Source organism: Typopeltis vanoorti, chromosome 12 (assembly GCF_054136105.1).
Source record: "Typopeltis vanoorti isolate ZY-2024b chromosome 12, IOZ_Tvanoo_1.0, whole genome shotgun sequence".
Taxonomy (NCBI): domain Eukaryota; kingdom Metazoa; phylum Arthropoda; class Arachnida; order Uropygi; family Thelyphonidae; genus Typopeltis; species Typopeltis vanoorti.
This window is the reverse complement of record NC_143560.1, coordinates 118760028-118779319: the sequence shown is the minus strand read 5'-3', so window position 1 is coordinate 118779319 and position 19292 is coordinate 118760028. Positions and strand designations below refer to the sequence as shown.

General features: G+C 35.8%; 1 protein-coding gene across 3 annotated transcripts in view; it reads right to left on the bottom strand.

Moving 5' to 3' along the window:
• LOC150101175 (oxysterol-binding protein-related protein 9) overlaps nt 1-19292 on the bottom strand; it is a 613809-nt gene that overhangs the window by 381546 nt on the left and 212971 nt on the right. For all 3 annotated transcript variants that reach the window (XM_090402198.1, XM_090402199.1, XM_090402200.1), the window contains exon 8: nt 17530-17626. In XM_090402198.1, the coding sequence (XP_090258324.1) occupies nt 17530-17626 (97 nt within the window). The remainder of the gene's footprint in view (nt 1-17529; nt 17627-19292) is intronic.

Here is a 19292-nt window from a genome sequence, read left to right as displayed (position 1 = left end):
CAAGTGTGAGCAAACAAAGTTTGCGCCTGAAAATATCTTTAGGACTGGGGTAGGGTAGTACAACACCGGGCAACTTGTAGCAAAGGTGGACCAAGCTAACATCACTCCTATCTCAGTATCTCTCATAATGCAAAACACATCTCCTTGCGGATATGTATAATGTTATGCATTAAGGGAAAGGCCACTACTAAGACTAGTTTCGACCTTTATTGAGGTCTCTTCAGTGGGAGCCAGGCCCAGAAGTGGAGATACCAGGCAGAAGCAATGACGAAGTCATCGGAGTTGCCAAACGGTGTGCCACCTTTTTATTGCTTCTGCCTGGTATCTCCACTTCTGGGCCTGGCTCCCACTGAAGAGACCTCAATAAAGGTCGAAACTAGTCTTAGTAGTGGCCCTTCCCTTAATGCATAAACATTATGCATATCCGCAAGGAGATGTGTTTTGCATTATGGGAGATACTGAGATAGGAGTGATATTAGCTTGGTCCACCTTTGCTACGAATTGCCCAGTGTTGTACTACCTTACCCCAGTCCTGAAGATATTTTCAGGTGCAAACTTTGTTTGCTCGCACTTGGATAAAGGATTAAACTAAATTTATTATAGAAAATTGAAGAGTTGTATAATTGAAGTACAATTACAAGGTACTGTACTAGAAGAGTTGACATGCATGGGTCAGTTAACTGAAGGATCGTTGTGGTGAAGGTTGGATAAACAGTAGATTACTTAATAGTAATTTGGACTAATGCAGTAAGAAGTGCCTCAGAAGGTTGAAATATAAGATCTGACAATGCTGGGAAGTCTTGGCATATAAGACTAATTTGGAGAAAATTGTTGATAGAAAAATTGTTGATTCGTAGTAGAGGTTCGGTGTAGTGGTTGAGACAGTTGTAGGTGTCCTCCTGCGATGAGTCTTCGGACTCCTTGGAGGTATCAGGAATAATAATAATAATAATTAATAATAATGTAACCTTACTATGTAGTACTATCATTGTATGAAGTACACCACTCGAGAGTACATAAACAGGAATTTGATGATGATGTAATATCATAACATCCGGTATAACTTCTTGAGGTATATATCAGAAGATGATGATAATGATTTAAGAACGGATGTGAAAGTGGAAACTTTTTTTAATGTGAAGATTGCAAACCTGCTATACATATACTACTAAAATGGTCTAATGGTTAGAGACAAATCATGGAAATATTGCTAATTACTTTCAAGGCAGAAGAAAGTTGGAATTCTATCACATTCAAACAAGTTATATGTATTTTAATTGATCATAAAAATGATGTACATGTAACTTTGACAGTACAACATGATAACTTTACATTATTGCTAATTATTTAGCAGACTAGTTTGCAGTAGAATAGTACTATATTCTACCGCAAACTACTCTACTATTTGTCAAGACTCCAATTCAGTTGGATCTTATATTATGATCTGATGTGCTATTCACTGCATTCATCCATATAGATCTTGCTCTTCTTTTGGGTCTTTTTTGACATCAAAGATTGGGGTTGCTACCCTTTCCTCACTCATTCCATATAAGTGACCATACCACCTTAGATCAGCTCTGTTCAGACATTTCTGAATGCTAACCATTTTCAGTTCCATTCTAATATTTTCATGTTTAATATGATTTAGCCACTGATGCCATCTGTTCACATGCATCATTTCTCTCAGAAATTTCATATTTGTGATGATGTATAAACTTTGATACAGTGTTTTATTTCAAATTCACTCTCAAAACCATGAATTAGAACTGGTTTAAACATTATCTTGTATAAAATTAGTCAAAACATTAAACACTTATATTAGTGTTTGACTAATTTCTCTCTCATTCCATATAAATTTATTCAACTGACATCAAAGTATACTAGTTTTACTTATTTTGTCGTGCATTTCTATTTTTAATTTGGCTTCAAATTAAAAATGGAAGGGGAGAAGAGTTACTAGTCTTGTATCAACCACAATAAGCCTGAAAAATCTGGCCTGACACAGCACAGAGTGGACACTGACCTCTGCTCCAATACACTCCTATTACATCAGTGTTGGCTTAAGCTTAAACTGGACTGAATGTTGATCTATAGCAGGGTTTGAGGAACCTCATCCTGATAAATGACAAACAGAAACTTCCCCCACCCTCTCCCTTTTTATGTCATTTTAATTTAACTATTTATGTAATTCCTTTTTATTAATATCATTTTTTTATATTATTTTACTTTTTAACCATCTGTTGTATCATGGCACTCTAGCATGTGGCTCGCATCTCTGAAAAGGAATAATGTTCCATTATTCTTGATCCATTCTATGAATGCGCTTGTGCACTGATAACTGCCTGTTAATTTCAGGCCAAAGTATTTATAATAATAAATTATCATCAATTCTTGTGTCTGCATGTTTCTATTCATTACTATATCACAAGTACCAAAAAAAAAAACTTATATATGACAGGAACCATACATAAAACATTTCCTTTGTTAAAATGAAATAGCAAGAAATACAACAAAGAAAATCACAAAACGCAGAACATAGGAAGGAGCACAAAGGAAACTACAAGAAAGAAAACAATGGAAATAAAAGAAGGAAAAGGAAATAGCACCAATGTGTACAAGGAAAATGGCAGTCAAGGCTTCTTCACTGAATTTAGCTTAAAGGATTTTGTACTTAAGGGTAAGTAAGGGTGTTCAGATAAGATTTTTTGTGTGAAGAGTGGTGAGTGAGTGGAATGGATTGTCAGATTTGGTTGTGAGTACCCCAACAGTGAATGAAATTTGAAATGTGAATGAAAAAGTGAATAGTTTTTGTGAGAATAAAAGTTAGTGTAGGTTTCCCACAATGAGTTGCCAAACTCCATGGAGATGCTAATATAATAATAATAATTAATCACAGCAAAGAAAACAAACGAAATCATAGGAAAGAGAACAAAGGAAATTGCATGAAAGAGAACCAAGTAAATGATGGAAATTGTACAATGACGCAGAACATAAGGATTAACAGGATCAAATATGAAGAACACGAAACAGTAAATGAAAGTCTAAATGTAAACAATAATGGGAGACATATGAGGAAGAACTAGAAGAGTATAAAATTATAAATATAAAATACAAAAGTAATGTTTAAATTTCGAAGTATTATGCTAGCTTAAATTAATGTCACTTACCTGAAACGTTCATAACAAACTAAATATATGTGCAGACTACCAATAAAATCAAAAATGTAGATCAAAAATTATAAATCAGAACAGCTGTTTACCTTATGGATGAGATATATTTTCAAACACAAAATGGGCTACTTATGCAAAACCTCTTAACTTGTTCAAGTTGTGAACTTAACTGTTCACAACTTGAACAGTTCATAAACCATTTATAGCTTTCAGCATATACAAACTACATGTATAACGTGCATGCAACAGCATTCAATGTTCGAAATGTCCCCTTTTGTCTTTATGCATGCCCAAAGTCTGTGAGGCCACATATCAATGGTGGCATGCACAACATCCAATGGAAACACTGCCAATGCTCCCTCCATATCCACCTTCAGGCTAGCAATACTGAAGTGTTGTTTCCTGCAGGCTACTCTCTCAAGCTCTGACCACAATCTGAAGTGGCCAGAGCTTGATCCTACTGATCCTGAGTGATGTTATTGTGCTGAAAATAAGAGGTGGCTGCATTCCAACCTTGTGAAGTGCTATTACAACTACATGGTTCTCATAATCTCTCCACTGCATGTTAACTTGTACTTGTACAGCTAGATAACTCTCTCTCTCTCTCTCTCTCTCTCTCTCTTTGTAAAAGTTCGCCATGCATAGTGCCTAACGGAACTGAGCTTGTGCGATTTTGTGTGGACAGCACAGGAAGTTGTAAAGTATTTATGGCAAGACTGTATATCTCTCTCTCTCTCTCTCTATATATATATATATGAAGGAGTGACATGGGAAAGGAAAGCCATGGACAGAGAGTTTTGGAGTAATTCTGGAAAGGCCTTCATCTAGCAGTGGATTGATAATGATGATATATGAACCACGGATGAAAGGTTGCAAGCAAGACCAAGACATAGTAGTGCTATGTGGGGGGAAGGATAAGAAGAAAAGAAGAATCTGTTCACATTTCTTTGAACAGCTGAAGGTTGTATTTTTGGGGAAGACAGAGTGGGAGAGGCTCTTCGACAGGAGTAGATGGAATGAAAGAGGAGACAGAGAAGTTGGTTTGGCAGGTTTCAACCTGTTTTAAAAGAGGTAAACCGTGAGTAGACATAACTATATATAATAAATAACGGAAAAACTCACGTAGAAATATTATTTAATGGTATAATTTTCGCCCGTGTGTCACAGGCATCTTCAGTACAATTAGGCACAAAAATCAAACATTAACTAACAATTCCAAAAAGCGCCACCTAAGTAGCTGGTGTAAGATAACTAAAAAGGTCAATAACTTTCCTAAAAAAAAAATTTAATACAATAAAAAGTTAGGAAAGATTAGCTGATTTGTAAAGTACTATCTCCCATAAAGGGGACAGACGTAAGCCGTCGGATCTGTTTAAGTTAGGAGAATGAAGTAGAGTTTCACATGCTTCTTTATAAAGGCGTTCCATGAGAAACTGACTTTTGTGAAGAACTCTTGTCTTTTTCCAATGAACTCTGTGTCTAGTGAAGATGGCATGTTCTGCAAGTCCAGACTTTTCAGGTTTAAAGTATTCAATATAAGATTGGTGTTCTTCTAGCCGAATGGAGGCAGATCTTCCCGTTTGTCCGAAATAACATAATCCACAAGAGCACGGAATCTGGTAGACACCTGGATGATTAAGATGTGGAAGCTTGTCCTTTGGAGAAGCGAGAAAGGTGGAGATTTTTTTTTTTTTTTTCTAAACGGTCGAAAGGCAACAAAAATATTCAGTGGTTTTAAAATTTTTGCTATACGTTCACTGATGCCTTGTATATAAGGGATGGTAATGCGCGTTATGTCTGTCCCCTTTATGGGAGATAGTACTTTACAAATCAGCTAATCTTTCCTAACTTTTTATTGTATTAAATATTTTTTTTTTTTTTTTTTTTTTTTTTTTTTTTTAGGAAAGTTATTGACCTTTTTAGTTATCTTACACCAGCTACTTAGGTGGCGCTTTTTGGAATTGTCAGTTAATGTTTGATTTTTGTGCCTAATTGTACTGAAGATGCCTGTGACACATGGGCGAAAATTATACCATTAAATAATATTTCTACGTGAGTTTTTCCGTTATTTATTATATATAGGTTTCAACCTGGAATGTATATAAATGGCTGTTGGTTAGTAGCAGCACTTGTTCTTATGATTTTGGGGGAATGTAGAAGAATGATAGTGGCCAATGCAGCAAACCACTGTCCATGGAAGTTTCTGTAACACAGGCATAAGGCAGGAACTGCAAGTATATGAGAGAGGGATCAATAATTAACCGGAATGCCCTCTTCTGGATAACAATGAGCAATCTTAAAGTACATTCTGGTGAACCACTCCAAACATGAGAGCAATATATATATGAGAGCACAACAGGGGGAAGGGGAATTTGAGATTTGTATAAAGTCAGCTGTAAATCTGTGAAGTAGTGTCCTGAGTAGAAAAGTTAACACAGTGTTTTGGCAGCTGCAGAAGCTATAGTTGAGATGTATTTGTGCCAGGAAAAGCTGGAGGTGTAGGTCTGCCCAAGGAGGGAAATCTGATTGAGTTTGGATATCTGGTTAATATTGAAGGTTAAGGGAAGAGATGTGCTCTTTCTTGCAAGAGATCAGACAGGACTGAGTTTTGGTGGCACTGAAATCAACAAAGTTGTCCTTCCACGACTAAAAATAGCTAGGAGATTGGAGTTCAGGACAATGGTTCTATCAACTGGGCACTAAAAGGTTTGTTAAATGAAAAAAAGAGGAATGCAGTGTGCTGTCATCTACAAAGCAAGGGAGAGGATTTGAAGTCTGTGAGGACAGATCATTTATATACAGGAGGAAGATAGTGGGTTAGCATACAGAACCCTGTGGTACTCTAGCACTATTGAGAAAATCTGAGGAGAGAGAAAATCATCCACTATAACTCATAGTGAGAAAGACCAGTGAGAAAGTTGGCAATCCTGTTACAGAGGTTGTAAGACAGACATCAGAATGGTAGCTTGCTAAGAGAATGTCTACGTGAGTTTCTCAGAATTTTTCCATTGCTTGAGTCCAGAGGTGAGTGGTGAAGGCTAGAAGATTGGTTTTTGATCGACAGTGGCAGAATCCATATTGTTGGCCACTGGTTAGTTACTGGGTTTGCAGAAGTTGGCAGTTGATAACCATCTCCACAGTTTTAGAGAGTACCCAAATAAGAGCAATTGAATAGTGTCTGCCTTTTATTCCCTTTCTCTGGAATGAACTCAATGTGGGCCCATTTCTGTGCTGCAGGGTAGATGCCAATTGGATAGTGTTACACCTGATATCTTAAGAATGTAGAATTCTCAGCTATCACGGTATAACATGAAGAGAAATAAATTAAAAACCCTGCATAAAAGCTAATAGCTAATTTAAATGAATTATTTAAAAGAAAAGGAAATATTCTTGCATCCAATAAAATATAAAGGTGTTTGGTTGAACTAACTAACAAAAAGAAAGAATATATTAATGTTGTAATATGATATAAAAGAGAAAATTTAACTAAATAAGACAGAAAAGGATTATTCATAAAAGATGGTATATGAGAGGCTAGAGATTAAAATATTAAGTAAATTCATAGAGAAAATTTGAAAGGGGATTAAGTTAGAGGCTAGCACAAGAAAAACAACAGAAAATCGCTTAGGGCCGATTTCCGGATTGAGACATCGTTTGGCTCGCCGACCAAAGGACGTTCTGCAGAAAAACGCCACCCTAGTTGGTCGGTGAAGTAAAATCAAGAGGGGGGGGGCGGAGAAAAAAGTTAAAAAAGGTGCCGTTAGGAGAGCAGGTATAAAAGGATTGGAAACCCCCCCCCCCCCAAGGGACTTTTTGGTTTTTGTTTTGGTTCTGTTCCCGAGGAGTTCTCTACGAGCTCTGTGGCATAGGTTTCACGCGATTTTCCTGAGTGGAGATTGGGGTTATATCTCCGTCGTCACAACATGGAAACAAAAGTGAGCGGGATTTCGATTCCGGATTTCCTATGTAAGAAGCGAAGAATGCCATAGAGTCAAAGAAAAGGAAACATATTCTTTGTGTTTCAACTTCAGTGACAACCACGAGAAAGGGAAAGCTGTAAAGATATCGATATCCACGTCGCGAGTTGCACAGCCATCATATAGATGATTCAAAGTGTGTCCTGAATTACGAAAGTTTAAGACCGTGTAAGCATAGTTCAACTCCAAAAGGAACGTAGGAGTAGCAGATTATCGGAGAGGTTATACCAAGCTAGTTCAATCAGAAGAAGGTAAAGGCCCATATGAAAAACTCAAGAAAGAAAGGTACTGTAAAATATATCTAATGTTAACTAAAATTTGTCTGTAATAAGTATCATTATTCTAATATGGAACTGTTGAAGTGACCAAGGAAAATTTATACTAGGACTTTAGTATCTGACAGAATATATTAAAAGTAAGCTGGCTAGTGTTAATGTTATGTGAATAATTAAGTGTCCTGAGAATTTTGCACGTCTATTGTAATGTATAGGGAAGTTAAAATGTCATAGTTGTGTATTAGTGCAGAAAAAAGGTTTAGTTAATCTACTTAAGTTTGAATAGTTAAATAGTGTGAATTAATCTTATTTGTCCATGTCGAGTGAATTTATGTGTTGAATGTGTATGGCGGCATGATCGTAATACTAGTTATGTGTTAGTGCAGTAAATGGTTTAGTTAATCTACTTGAGTTTGAATAGTTAAATAGCGTGAATTAATCTTATTTGTCCATGTCGAGTGAATTTATGTGTTGAATTGTTATGGCGGCATGATCGTAATACTCATTATAGGATCATAGCCTAATTACTTGTAATAAGCTAATGTTAGTTTGTAAGTATTTAGTTTAGCATTAAATTGAGTAATCACAAAAATTGAATTGTACCATGTTAAGGAATTTAATAAACCTTTGTTCAATGATAAAAGAGTTGTCTGAAATTGCTTCCAATGCACCACTTGAAAAATACGAACCTAATCACGTGGGAAATTAATGTGTTAAGAAACGAGATAAAGTATCACGACTGCAACATTGTTTCACTTTCAGACATATTTTAGTTCTTTCTCCTTGTTTTTGTATATAATATTGCAAACTAAATATCCCAAAAGGCACAGTATAAATACAAATATTAGGGGTACTAAGGAGAGAAATAACTTAAGTATTAGTAAATTTTTTGGTGATATCTCGTGCGTAGATAATAGTTGAACATAGATAAAGGGGAAATAACTAGATAGAATAAAAATCATAAATTGGGACACAACAATAGAATAGACTAAAGAGGCAATACAGAATAGATTCTAAAGCATAACATAATAACATAAAATTAGGACGATGCCTTGTTTGTGTTTAAGTTATTAAGGATTCTTTGGATTTCTTTCTGGCAGAAGACTATGGATGATATGGAGTGATGGTCCTTTATAAGGTGGAAGACTTTGCCCTGGTCATCAATGCACAAATTGGAAGAGAAGAGTGATGCAAGTAACTTAGTCTAGTCTTTGGGTGAGGTGGCTGTGGTCTTGCAGGATCTTGATGTAAGATTAATGGAAACATGGGTGGACAAAAGCTGTGCAGAATGCCCTTGGCAAGAGGTCCAGAAGGTTTGACTAACATTTGGACATAAGGTGAGTTTGAAGCATTTGACTCTTTCAAAATATGATGGATTGGTTGATTTACAGCTATTGCAAACTGTGATATAAGCAGATTAAGTAGTTAAAGTTTTGGTCTTACAGCACTGACAGTATACTGAGTTTTTTCTTTTACTATATTGGCATGCTTTTTTAAGAACCAAGGTTTGGATGGTGACAGGGTATTTTGGGTGAAATAAGGGATGAAAGCCTTCATTCTTGTAAGGATGATTCTGTTATTTGGTCTGAGCAGATGTTTGGATCTGGAGAAATTAAGCAGTAGTTAGATCATGGGATGGAGAAGTAACAGAAATCATCCCATTTGGTATCTTTGTTGAGACTGGGAACTTTTGAGTAAAGGTCAACAAAGTCACCAAGAGGAAAACTGAAATCTACAGTATATTTGGAAGAAGAGCTTGTTAAGAAGAGATGAGCATGTTGGCAGACTGGAAAGAGTTGTTAGGTATTCTAGTAGGTGATCTGAGATAGGTCATTGCTAATGACAAATACCTTGGCATCACTGTCTGCTTAGTCAGTGAAAGAAAAGAGGAGGAAGCCAATTTGAGTCGGGGATGTTGAATTCCCCAAGAATCTGGATGACCTCACTCTTAGGGTACTTTGACAGGAGAAAATCCAGTTTGAGAGAGAGTTGAAGAGGTCAAGATGGTTACTGGAGTTTTGGTGACAGGTTGGTTTGGTAAGTTTGGTTTGGAAATTTTGAGCCAAAAAAGATCAAACAGAGAAGATTTAAGGTTTTGCAATCTCTGACATGGGATGTTAGTGCTGATGAATACATAAGCAGTGTCCTTGTGGGAGAAGGAACACTGTAAAGTAATTTGGACAATTGAGGCAGACAGTAGTAGTTAAGGTTGCCAGCTAAGGTTCTGTTGGGAACAGTAATTCTAGTTTAGATGATTGTATGTGATGGTGCACATTGTTTATGTTGCTGTGAAATGGATATGGACTTTTTTTTGGTAAAAATTTGGGAGAATTAAGTAGTTGAAGTGGAAGAGATGTATTTAGCGAAGTAGGGTAGGTAGTGTGCCCTCCCACAATGAGTCCTTGGGCTCCCTGGAGTCGTCATGCAATAATAATAATAATAATAATAATTAATGTGAATTTTTGATTTGGGGAGGGAGAGGAGAGGAAATGGATTTTGGCTGCATTTTTATGATTTTTTAAAAATAGTTTTTTGTGAGAAATTTTATGCATGAATAAAAATCATGTTTTTTTATTTGTAATCTAAATATATGGAAAGGAAGAGAAAATAAAGAACATGGGCATGCAATGATATGTAACAAACTTACAAACATGCAGCCCACACAAAGGGAACCCAGTGTAAAAATTTGATGCAGAGTAAATTTTCTCCATTTTTATTGCATCTACTTTTACAGAGGTTACATCTAGAAAGCTTGTAAAAATAACTTTGCTTGTTATTGTAAATAGAATACTGAAGGCTTATGTACAGCGCCCAAAGGGAATTAGCTTGCTCGCTCACATAAACAAAGAATAAAGAACCTTTATTGTTAAAAGACAAGAAGATAAATGATAAAATATACAAAAAGCCAACAAGTTTCACTAGCCACTGTCTAGCATTTTCAAGGCTGAACTGGTGTGAAAACAAATGCATTAAGTTACATGTAAAACATACACTTTAGTAACTGTTAGGCCGTTACATTTGATCATTTGTGTTTGATGGTGTTCATGCATTTGAATGCTTCAGTCAGAATCCGGTACATGACCACGTGTTGTGTAGTTTTTTGCATATTGTAGTTCTGTTGAACTGAGAGAGATGATGAGATTTTTCCATATGTCTTTAAGAATAATACCTTGATTTCTATTTAAATTATTGCCTGTGTGTAGTACCACAGTTGCTTCTTTGAAAGTTCTGTGTCTGTAGTCATTCTCGATGTAAGGCATAGAACTGTTTTTCCAATCTATAACGTGATTTGATGTTGAGAAATTATGAGCTAAACCAGATGTAATGATTCTATTATGATTGACATCCCCCCACACACACACGTTCCTTCTGTCTTATTTCAAAACTTCTAGAAGTCTGTCCAATGTAAGAAAAGTCACACGTGCATGGAATTTCATATACTCCAGGACATTTGAAGAAAGGTACCTCATCTTTGGGTGATCTTAAGATTTGTCTGATCATGGTAGTTGGTTTAAAAACCACTCTGATGTTATGAGCTTTTAACATTCTCGCCAATTTTGTGGAAACTGAATTAATATATGGAATGACAGCTGCGGACACATATTGGGGCACCGTAGTTGTCATTCCATATATTAATTCAGTTTCCACAAAATTGGCGAGAATGTTAAAAGCTCATATTCCACAGCTGTCATTCCATATATTAATTCAGTTTCCACAAAATTGGCGAGAATATTAAAAGCTCATAACATCAGAGTGGTTTTTAAACCAACTACCATGATCAGACAAATCTTAAGATCACCCAAAGATGAGGTACCTTTCTTCAAATGTCCTGGAATATATGAAATTCCATGCACGTGTGGCCTTTCTTACATTGGTCAGACTTCTAGAAGTTTTGAAATAAGACAGAAGGAACATGTGGGGGGGATGTCAATCATAATAGAATCATCACATCTGGTTTAGCTCATCATTTCTCAACATCAAATCACGTTATAGATTGAAAAAACAGTTCTATGCCTTACATCGAGAATGACTACAGACACAGAACTTTCAAAGAAGCAGCTGTGGTACTACGCATAGGCAATAATTTAAATAGAAATCAAGGTATTATTCTTAAAGACATATGGAAAAATCTCATCACCTCTCTCAGTTCAACAGAATTAAATATGCAAAACACTACACAACACGTGGTCATTACCAGATTCTGACTGAAGCATTCGAACGCATGCACGCCATCAAACATGAATGATCAAATGTAACGGCCTAACAGTTACTAAAGTGTATGTTTTACATGTAACTTAATGCATTTGTTTTCACACCATTTCAGCCTTGAAAATGCTAGACAGTGGCCAGTGAAACTTGTTGGCTTTTTGTATATTTTATCATTTATCTTCTGGTCTTTTAAGAATAAAAGTTTTTTATTTTAATACATCAGACCAAATATGTACAATTTAAGTTTAAAAACAAAGAATGTCTAAAAATGGTAAAGCCAAGGACAATGCCTTGCCATCGGAATGTTATTTGATGTTAGAGCTCTGATTGTAGTATAAGAGAGCTCTTTTGTTTACAAGTTCAGATTAAGACGACCTCCAAGGTCAGTGGAGAAAAGGGTCGGCCTGATTCAAACATGTTCTGCAGTCCGGTAAAATGGATTAAAGTTGTACTAAAGGGAAGAAAAGAGAAGTCGGCGGAAATGTTAGATCAAAGAATCATGAGGAAATATTCGGGGGTTTCAATCCTTAACCCAAGGTTCCCTGGAAGATGGAATATAAGGCAAGGATCTAGGATCAACAGTTTGGCTAGAACACGCGGAAATCGGGAGGAGAGAAAGAGAAGGAGGTCGATCCACAACAAATCGTCCAGATCAAAAATGACGGTTACCAGAAGCGATTAACTATGGCGGGAGCAGCCGAGCCGGACCCGATGTGTTGCCGATCAGACAAATCTGACCGTGCTCCGTACACTGAATCTCCCTTTACCCGAAGCTCCAAAATACCGGGAAACCGCATTCCAGACCCGCCAATCATTCTGAATGAATGCCGGTGCTCCGCAAACCTCTAAGGAAAGAACTCAAAACCCGAGACAGAAAAGAAAACTAAGGACTCTGAGACAAATAGAGAAGGAGTGCACTAAAGGCAAAAAGAATTCATGTGAGTCAATTGTTGTATATTATTTTGTATGTGATGTAAGGGAATTACCTTAATGGACTGCTAAGTTTAATGTGATAAGATAGTTATAGCCTGAAAATAATTAATGTAATTTTATGGTTGGAATTATTAAGTGTATGAATCAGAGCATAGCAAATTCCTAAGAAATGATTGGGAAAAAATGTTTAATTGTTAATTGTAAGGAATTCTAAGGCTTTATGCTGCATAATTACAGAAAATTACCATAGTGATTCTGTTCTAAATTAGTTTGCTTAAAATAGGAGTCATAAATTATATTGGTGATTTTGTAAGATATGTTACATAATTGTGGAAGTATGCTGTAGAAGTTTGTCATATAGAGTGTAGCTTAAGTTAAAGATATAAGAAGCAACTTCCCTATTGCATGTATTGTATATTCAGTCTTAGTATTTAATAAACATGCTTGTTATTTATATTCAATGAGCACTGCCTGATCTTTAATATGCAATGCACTGTTTCAAAATAAACTCGATCCCGTGAGTGGAGAATTAAATGATAGATAAGATAAGGAGCGCATAGAAAGCCACAACTGTAATTTAATTAAGAGAGGATTTGGATTAACTAAAGACCTACTGGAAGTACTACTATTTCTTATACCACCAGGAGGCGAAGTGGCGCAGTCTTTAAATAAAAATAAATTTCTACTGCTCTCAGGTATAAGAATATAGAGTCACAGAAGGTAAAGAGAAGATATAGCAGGAAGAATAAGAATTTAATACAGTATAAGGAGAGGAAATAGATACGCAGAAAAGGATAGATAAAGAATTATTTTACATATAGCGCAGCAGAAAATAATATTGTAATAGTACAGAGAGAAAATATTACAACGGAGTAGTAACAACCAGAAACGTTTATAATAGTGCAATATAGTAAAATAGCCTCCGTTTACACCAGTTTCCCTGTAGCCACTGTACTTGGTTTACCTCTAGTGGCAGCAGGATTTAGCACTAGATGCCTGCAGAACTGTTTTACTGCTGTACCCTCATGTGGAAGGGGGATCTGGGCCTTACAGTGACTGACATGTCATTCCTCATGCCTCATGTGGGAAGAGAGGGTGGGAGAGAAACTGGAACCTTTGCTCTAGTGACCAAACATGGCTGGGAGGTACTTGAGGTTTACAAATTAGCATGTTGATAGTATTTCACTGGGCAATGACAAACATCTGCTACCTAGAGTTGGTATTTCCTCCAACTAGGGAAGGTGTGCATGTTTGGCAGCAATAAATTAAAAAAAACACTGTATATTATGTCATATTTCTTTAATTTACAGTTCTAAGTGAACAGTATCAATTTATGTGAACTCTCGATGGTTGGGAAGTTGTTTAGTTTACACCAGCAGTGTCAATCACTTTTCTAATTAAGCTGACTAATGCTGAATGTAGACTAATAATCATCGCTTGTTCTCTCCTTCTTTGTAACTGGAGGTGATCTTTTATAAACTTGACCGACTGCTGAGGATTTTGGGTTATTTTATTCCATCCATCCATCCATCCATCCATCAGTGGTTCTAACAGGCACTTGGTGCCTACAACCTTCCAACTATTCTTGGACTTCGCAATATAATTCAAGGATAAAGTGGTTAGCTCTATTACTCCCAGAGTGTCCTATGTTTGTAGATGCGTGTGTTCATGGGACCTATTCTGGGGATGAAAAACTCAGGTTTTTCATCCCCCAGAAACACCCCACCTCCATATGAGACCGGCTAACTCGTCTTTCATTGAAAGAGACCAGATAAGGGTTCCTCATTTATTGGACAGGAATCGAACCCATGTCTTTCAGACCAAATGGCTTCATCTATATCGGCTGAGCTATGGCTCAGGTTATTTTAGTGGTATATTGTAAATATTTCTGGACTGCAAATTGGTTGGTAATGCACAACATATGGTCTCTTCCAACCAAAAATTAACCTCATCTCCACATGGTGCAGTCAGGAGAAAACAAACTGTGCTCTGACAACTGAGTACTGGAGGTATTACCAATATATCTGGATTGGAGGTGAAGATGGTGGCAACCCATGACCAATCTTACCTCATTTTCTCCATCAAACAACTTGAGGGAAATACTATGACTGAAAAGTGTCTAAGGAAAGTTTATCAGACAGCCCTTTTGGGTAAGGACCCAGAACTGAAAACTGTTTCTGAAAAGAGATAAACAGAAAAATTAAAGTTGTCACCTGGAATGTTCAGAGTCATCATCATCCTTTTAAGAATTTAGGCCCAGCGGCCTGCTCCGGTGTCTTGTGATCTTTTCCTTGGTTGTCCCTGACTTCAATATCTTCTAAATGGGTGGCATCGTTTTATTTTATTAGATAATCTTGAAATGTCCATTCTTTCGATGTGGTCAATCCACTTCTTTCGGTATTCATATACCTTGTCTAATACTCAGTCTATTTTTAGTTCTTTACATATTTTGTTGTTGCTTCTTTTGTCCCAGAGAATAGGAATTACAAGGAATTATAAAATTGCAGGAATCACGTTTCCCCAGCTTTTATTCTTCTTGCTATTGCAGTTTTTATAGTCCATAAATCACTTTCATACAGCAGAGAAGGTTTTGCCAAAACTTTATACACTCTTATTCCTGTATGCTTTTGAAACTTGGTTAGGTCAGAAAACATTATTGTTCATTTCTGTTATCTTTAGAAAATTTGAAATTTTGATGCCAATGTCAGATTCTTTTGTATATGATAAAGCACATCCAAGGTATCTGAAGCAGTTAATTTCTTCTAAAATGTATAGCAAAATATTTATACCTCAATACAGTTTAATTATTAAAGTAAGTCTCATTCTCACTGTATTTAAGAATAACTCACTTTAGTATAGGCTGCTGATGGTATCATTACTTTTTCAGAAATTCTTTTGTTCAAAGAGGATGGAGCTACTTGAAGAATTACACTTGTCTAATACTGAAGAATAATGATGAATAATTTATATAATGAAGAATTATACTTATGAAGTGGGGACAAAAAACACACGTGCTGATTATTTTACTTATTTACTTATTATTAATAAAATAACAATTGATGTTTCGACCCCTGTATTGAGGTTGTCATCAGAAAAATACATGTGTATATGAAAACAAGTTACATGCTCTTGCACTTTACAAAGGTAAATTGAATATACGCTGTTAATTGATCTTTTATTTAGCCTGATCTCTAATGGCAAAAAAAAAAAAAAACTGCTAGAATCCTCTCATACTAAGCTTTTCTTCAAGACTTGTACAATTCAGGTTGCTATACTAAGATTTCAACACGTGTTTTATGTCCCTAAATTTGTAAATATGAATGTTGATCACTGTGTAACCTTAAAAGAAAGATACTTATGAAGCAATGAGAAATGCTAGGATTGCAACCAATGTTAACCATAGCAGCTTCATAAAATTTCCCACCTCCAAAGCAATGGCATTCATTAGCTGGAAAGACCAGGATTCTAAAGACTTTTCAATGGAAGGAGGAGCTATCAGGTCATATAAGGAAGCAGCAAGTTTTCCCTACTGGAAACTCAGATTTCTCTTACCCAATGCAAAAAAAGAACTGGTATGTCTACAAAGAGACATATCGTGCTGTTTGTGTCATGCACTGATATATACACAGAGCAAATCACGGAAAAGATTAATCACCCTTTATCTTGATTAACCACTTTTTATTAAGTTATGGAAGTGAAGCTTACATGGCTGTTATGGCCAAGAACAACATAAGCCAACCCAATGCAAAAAAAAAAAGGGGGAGGGGGAGGGGGGAATGTTACTGAGTAAAATTCAGCTCATTCTGCAGATTGTAGCCTGCTATTACCATCCCTGGGGACAAAAGTGACAATATGCCTTTTCATAAATGTGCAAATATTAAACTACTAAAGGAATCAATTTTTAAGGTGTACCATGTTTGAACTCTAATCAACTCCAATAGAGTATCCCCCCCCACACACACACACAGACTGAAGCAACTGATTTGTCAAATGCATGCATTAAAATTAACTAGTATGAACATAACACTATTTGTTTGGCCTGGCTAGCTAAGTGAATAGCATTTTTGCACTCCAATCAACTGGCTGTGGATTCAAAATTCACATTGGCATGGATGTTTGTAAACCTTTTAGTGGAAGATGATTTTCATCATCTGGCATGATACAACATGCAACAATACTAGAGGCCTAAAGTGGCTTGAAAAAGTTGCATGTTATGTCTTAGAGCAGTCTTTCCATATAAGTCTTAACCAACACCTTGATAATATATGTATGATAGGTTTACAACTTTTTTGGGGTATGATGTCCATAAAAGGATATATCCCCCCCCCCCCAATTTCACACAGATATCTGGTTTCTGCAATATGTATACCCTACAAATATTTCTATGGGAAATGTTCATCTGAAATAGCATCAATAATTCTCCCATTTAATACAAAGCTCATTGGAACATGTACAGCTGCTATTCAATATCCCTTCACAGTGCACCATGAAACCCACAGAACAAGTTTCTTTTCCTCTTCCTTCACCCCCTGCAATTGCTGTATTATGGAACAGTCTTTCCCCTGTTGTGTTTCTCAAGGAATACAATATACAGTCTTTCAAATCAAATGTAAACAAGTTGCTCCTTTCCCAACCAACTACCTATATATAGCACTAATATACTATAGGTTGAACAACCAACTTCTAGTATATGGGCTCAACATAAATAAATAAATACTTCTTTTTTTCTATTCTGAAGGTGCTATATAATGCTTTACTAAACAAAATAGTAATGTACTAAGTCATTAGACTTGTTCACAATTTAAAGCCTATTAAAAATTTCTATATAGATTTTATTCTTAATAGATCTTATAAATATTAATAGATTTATTTAGATTATCATAAGATATTATAAAGTGATCACATCATAAAGAAATAATAAAAAAAAAATGAAATCAAATGCAGTAAATAAAAGAGGTAAATTACCTGATTTTTCTTGTGAGCAAGAATGTTGTGACTGAGTAATTGTCCTTGTTTGTTCTTTGAATGGCTGGAATACTCCATTAACTGGGTATGTTGTGTTCTAAACAAAAGAATTAAATGCTCATTCAATTACATTATCTATTTCATCATAAATAAATGAAAACAGTCAGTATAAGTAATAAAATAAAAAATCAAAGTTGCAATGCAATAAAAAAGACAAATGATTAAAATAACTTTACAGAAAATCTCTCCTTTAATGGTTCTCTGGTTTAACTGACTTTATCTCAGATATTCACAAATTATTGATTTCATTATTAGCATTATATTACTGCAAAGGCCCACAGAGTCCTAGGATTCATCACAGGAGACCCAAACCATCAACATAATATCTATCATACCTCTCCTTGAAACCATTAACAGACAAAGCACTCACAACTGATTCGGGCAACTCATTTCATTCATTTGCCACTCTCTAAGTGAAAAATTTAATCCTCATGCCCTTGCTAACCACACTTTTACCCAACTTTCAGGGATGACTTCTTATTCTGCCCTCTCTAGCCAAATGCTGAAGTATTTCCTTTATATTAATCCTATAAAAGCAGTTAAGTAACATAAATGTTTCAAACATATCCTCCCCTTTTTAGCCTATCAACCAACTTTTTTTGTCTATCAATGCAACCCACAATTGCAAAACCCAGCAGAATTATCATGTAGTCATTCCTTTTATTCAACTCAGCTGTCATTCTATCATAAAAAGTTACTACATTACTAAGGCTCATCATGACTGACCCTTCACAAAGCCAGACTGCCCCTCATAGAGTATCATATTCTTATCCACCCATTCCTGAATTCTCTTTCTGGCTAACTTTTCCACTACCTTTACCACCACTCCTGAGATACTGATTGGTCTATAATTTGCTACCACAGACTTAGATCCTTTATGCAAAGAAATTATTTTGCAATCCTTCCAATCTCTTGGGACTTTGCCAGAGATAAGACATAAAATAACCAGCCTAGTCAATGGCACTGTCATTGACTAGGCTGGTTAATGGAACCCATGCATATTCTCTTAAAACACAAGCCAATATCATATCCCATCCAATCCCACAATTGTATTTGCATTCAGATTTTGCAATATCCTAAGTACCTCTAATTTAACAATTTCTATTCTCACATCAGTCCCTGTAACCTCTGCCATAACAATGTTTACACTTCGATGATAGACTCTTGCAAAGTGGTCACTCAGTAGCTCAACAATTTGTATGCCTCTGTCACTTCTCAACTATCTGCATTCATTAAAGTTATCCTTCCATAGTCATTCTTTATACTACTTGCCACATAATGAAAAAATGCTTTGGGATTTTCTTTTGCCTTCTCGACTAATTTTTTCTCATAATATGATATTGCCTTCCTTACAATGCTAGTCAACTTTTCTTGCCTGATCCTTGTCTGTTCATGAGTTAGCTGGTCACCTTTCTCCTTATATATCTCCAACAACATTTGCTTTTCTTTTTCTTTCTTTTTTTTTTTTTTGGAGCTCATGCTCAAAAATAATGGCTATGAGATGTAATATTGTTTCTTCTGGATACTTCTTGACTATCCTCCATGCACGTTGAACATTCTTCCCTTGCAGAACTTTATGCCATGGTACTGCTTCAAGCTATCTCCGACGAGGGTGGTCTGAAAAGTTCTCAGCATAACAATGAAAAAACGAATTTATAATTTCAAAATTATTTTTATTTTTCAACATAATCTCCCTTAAGACT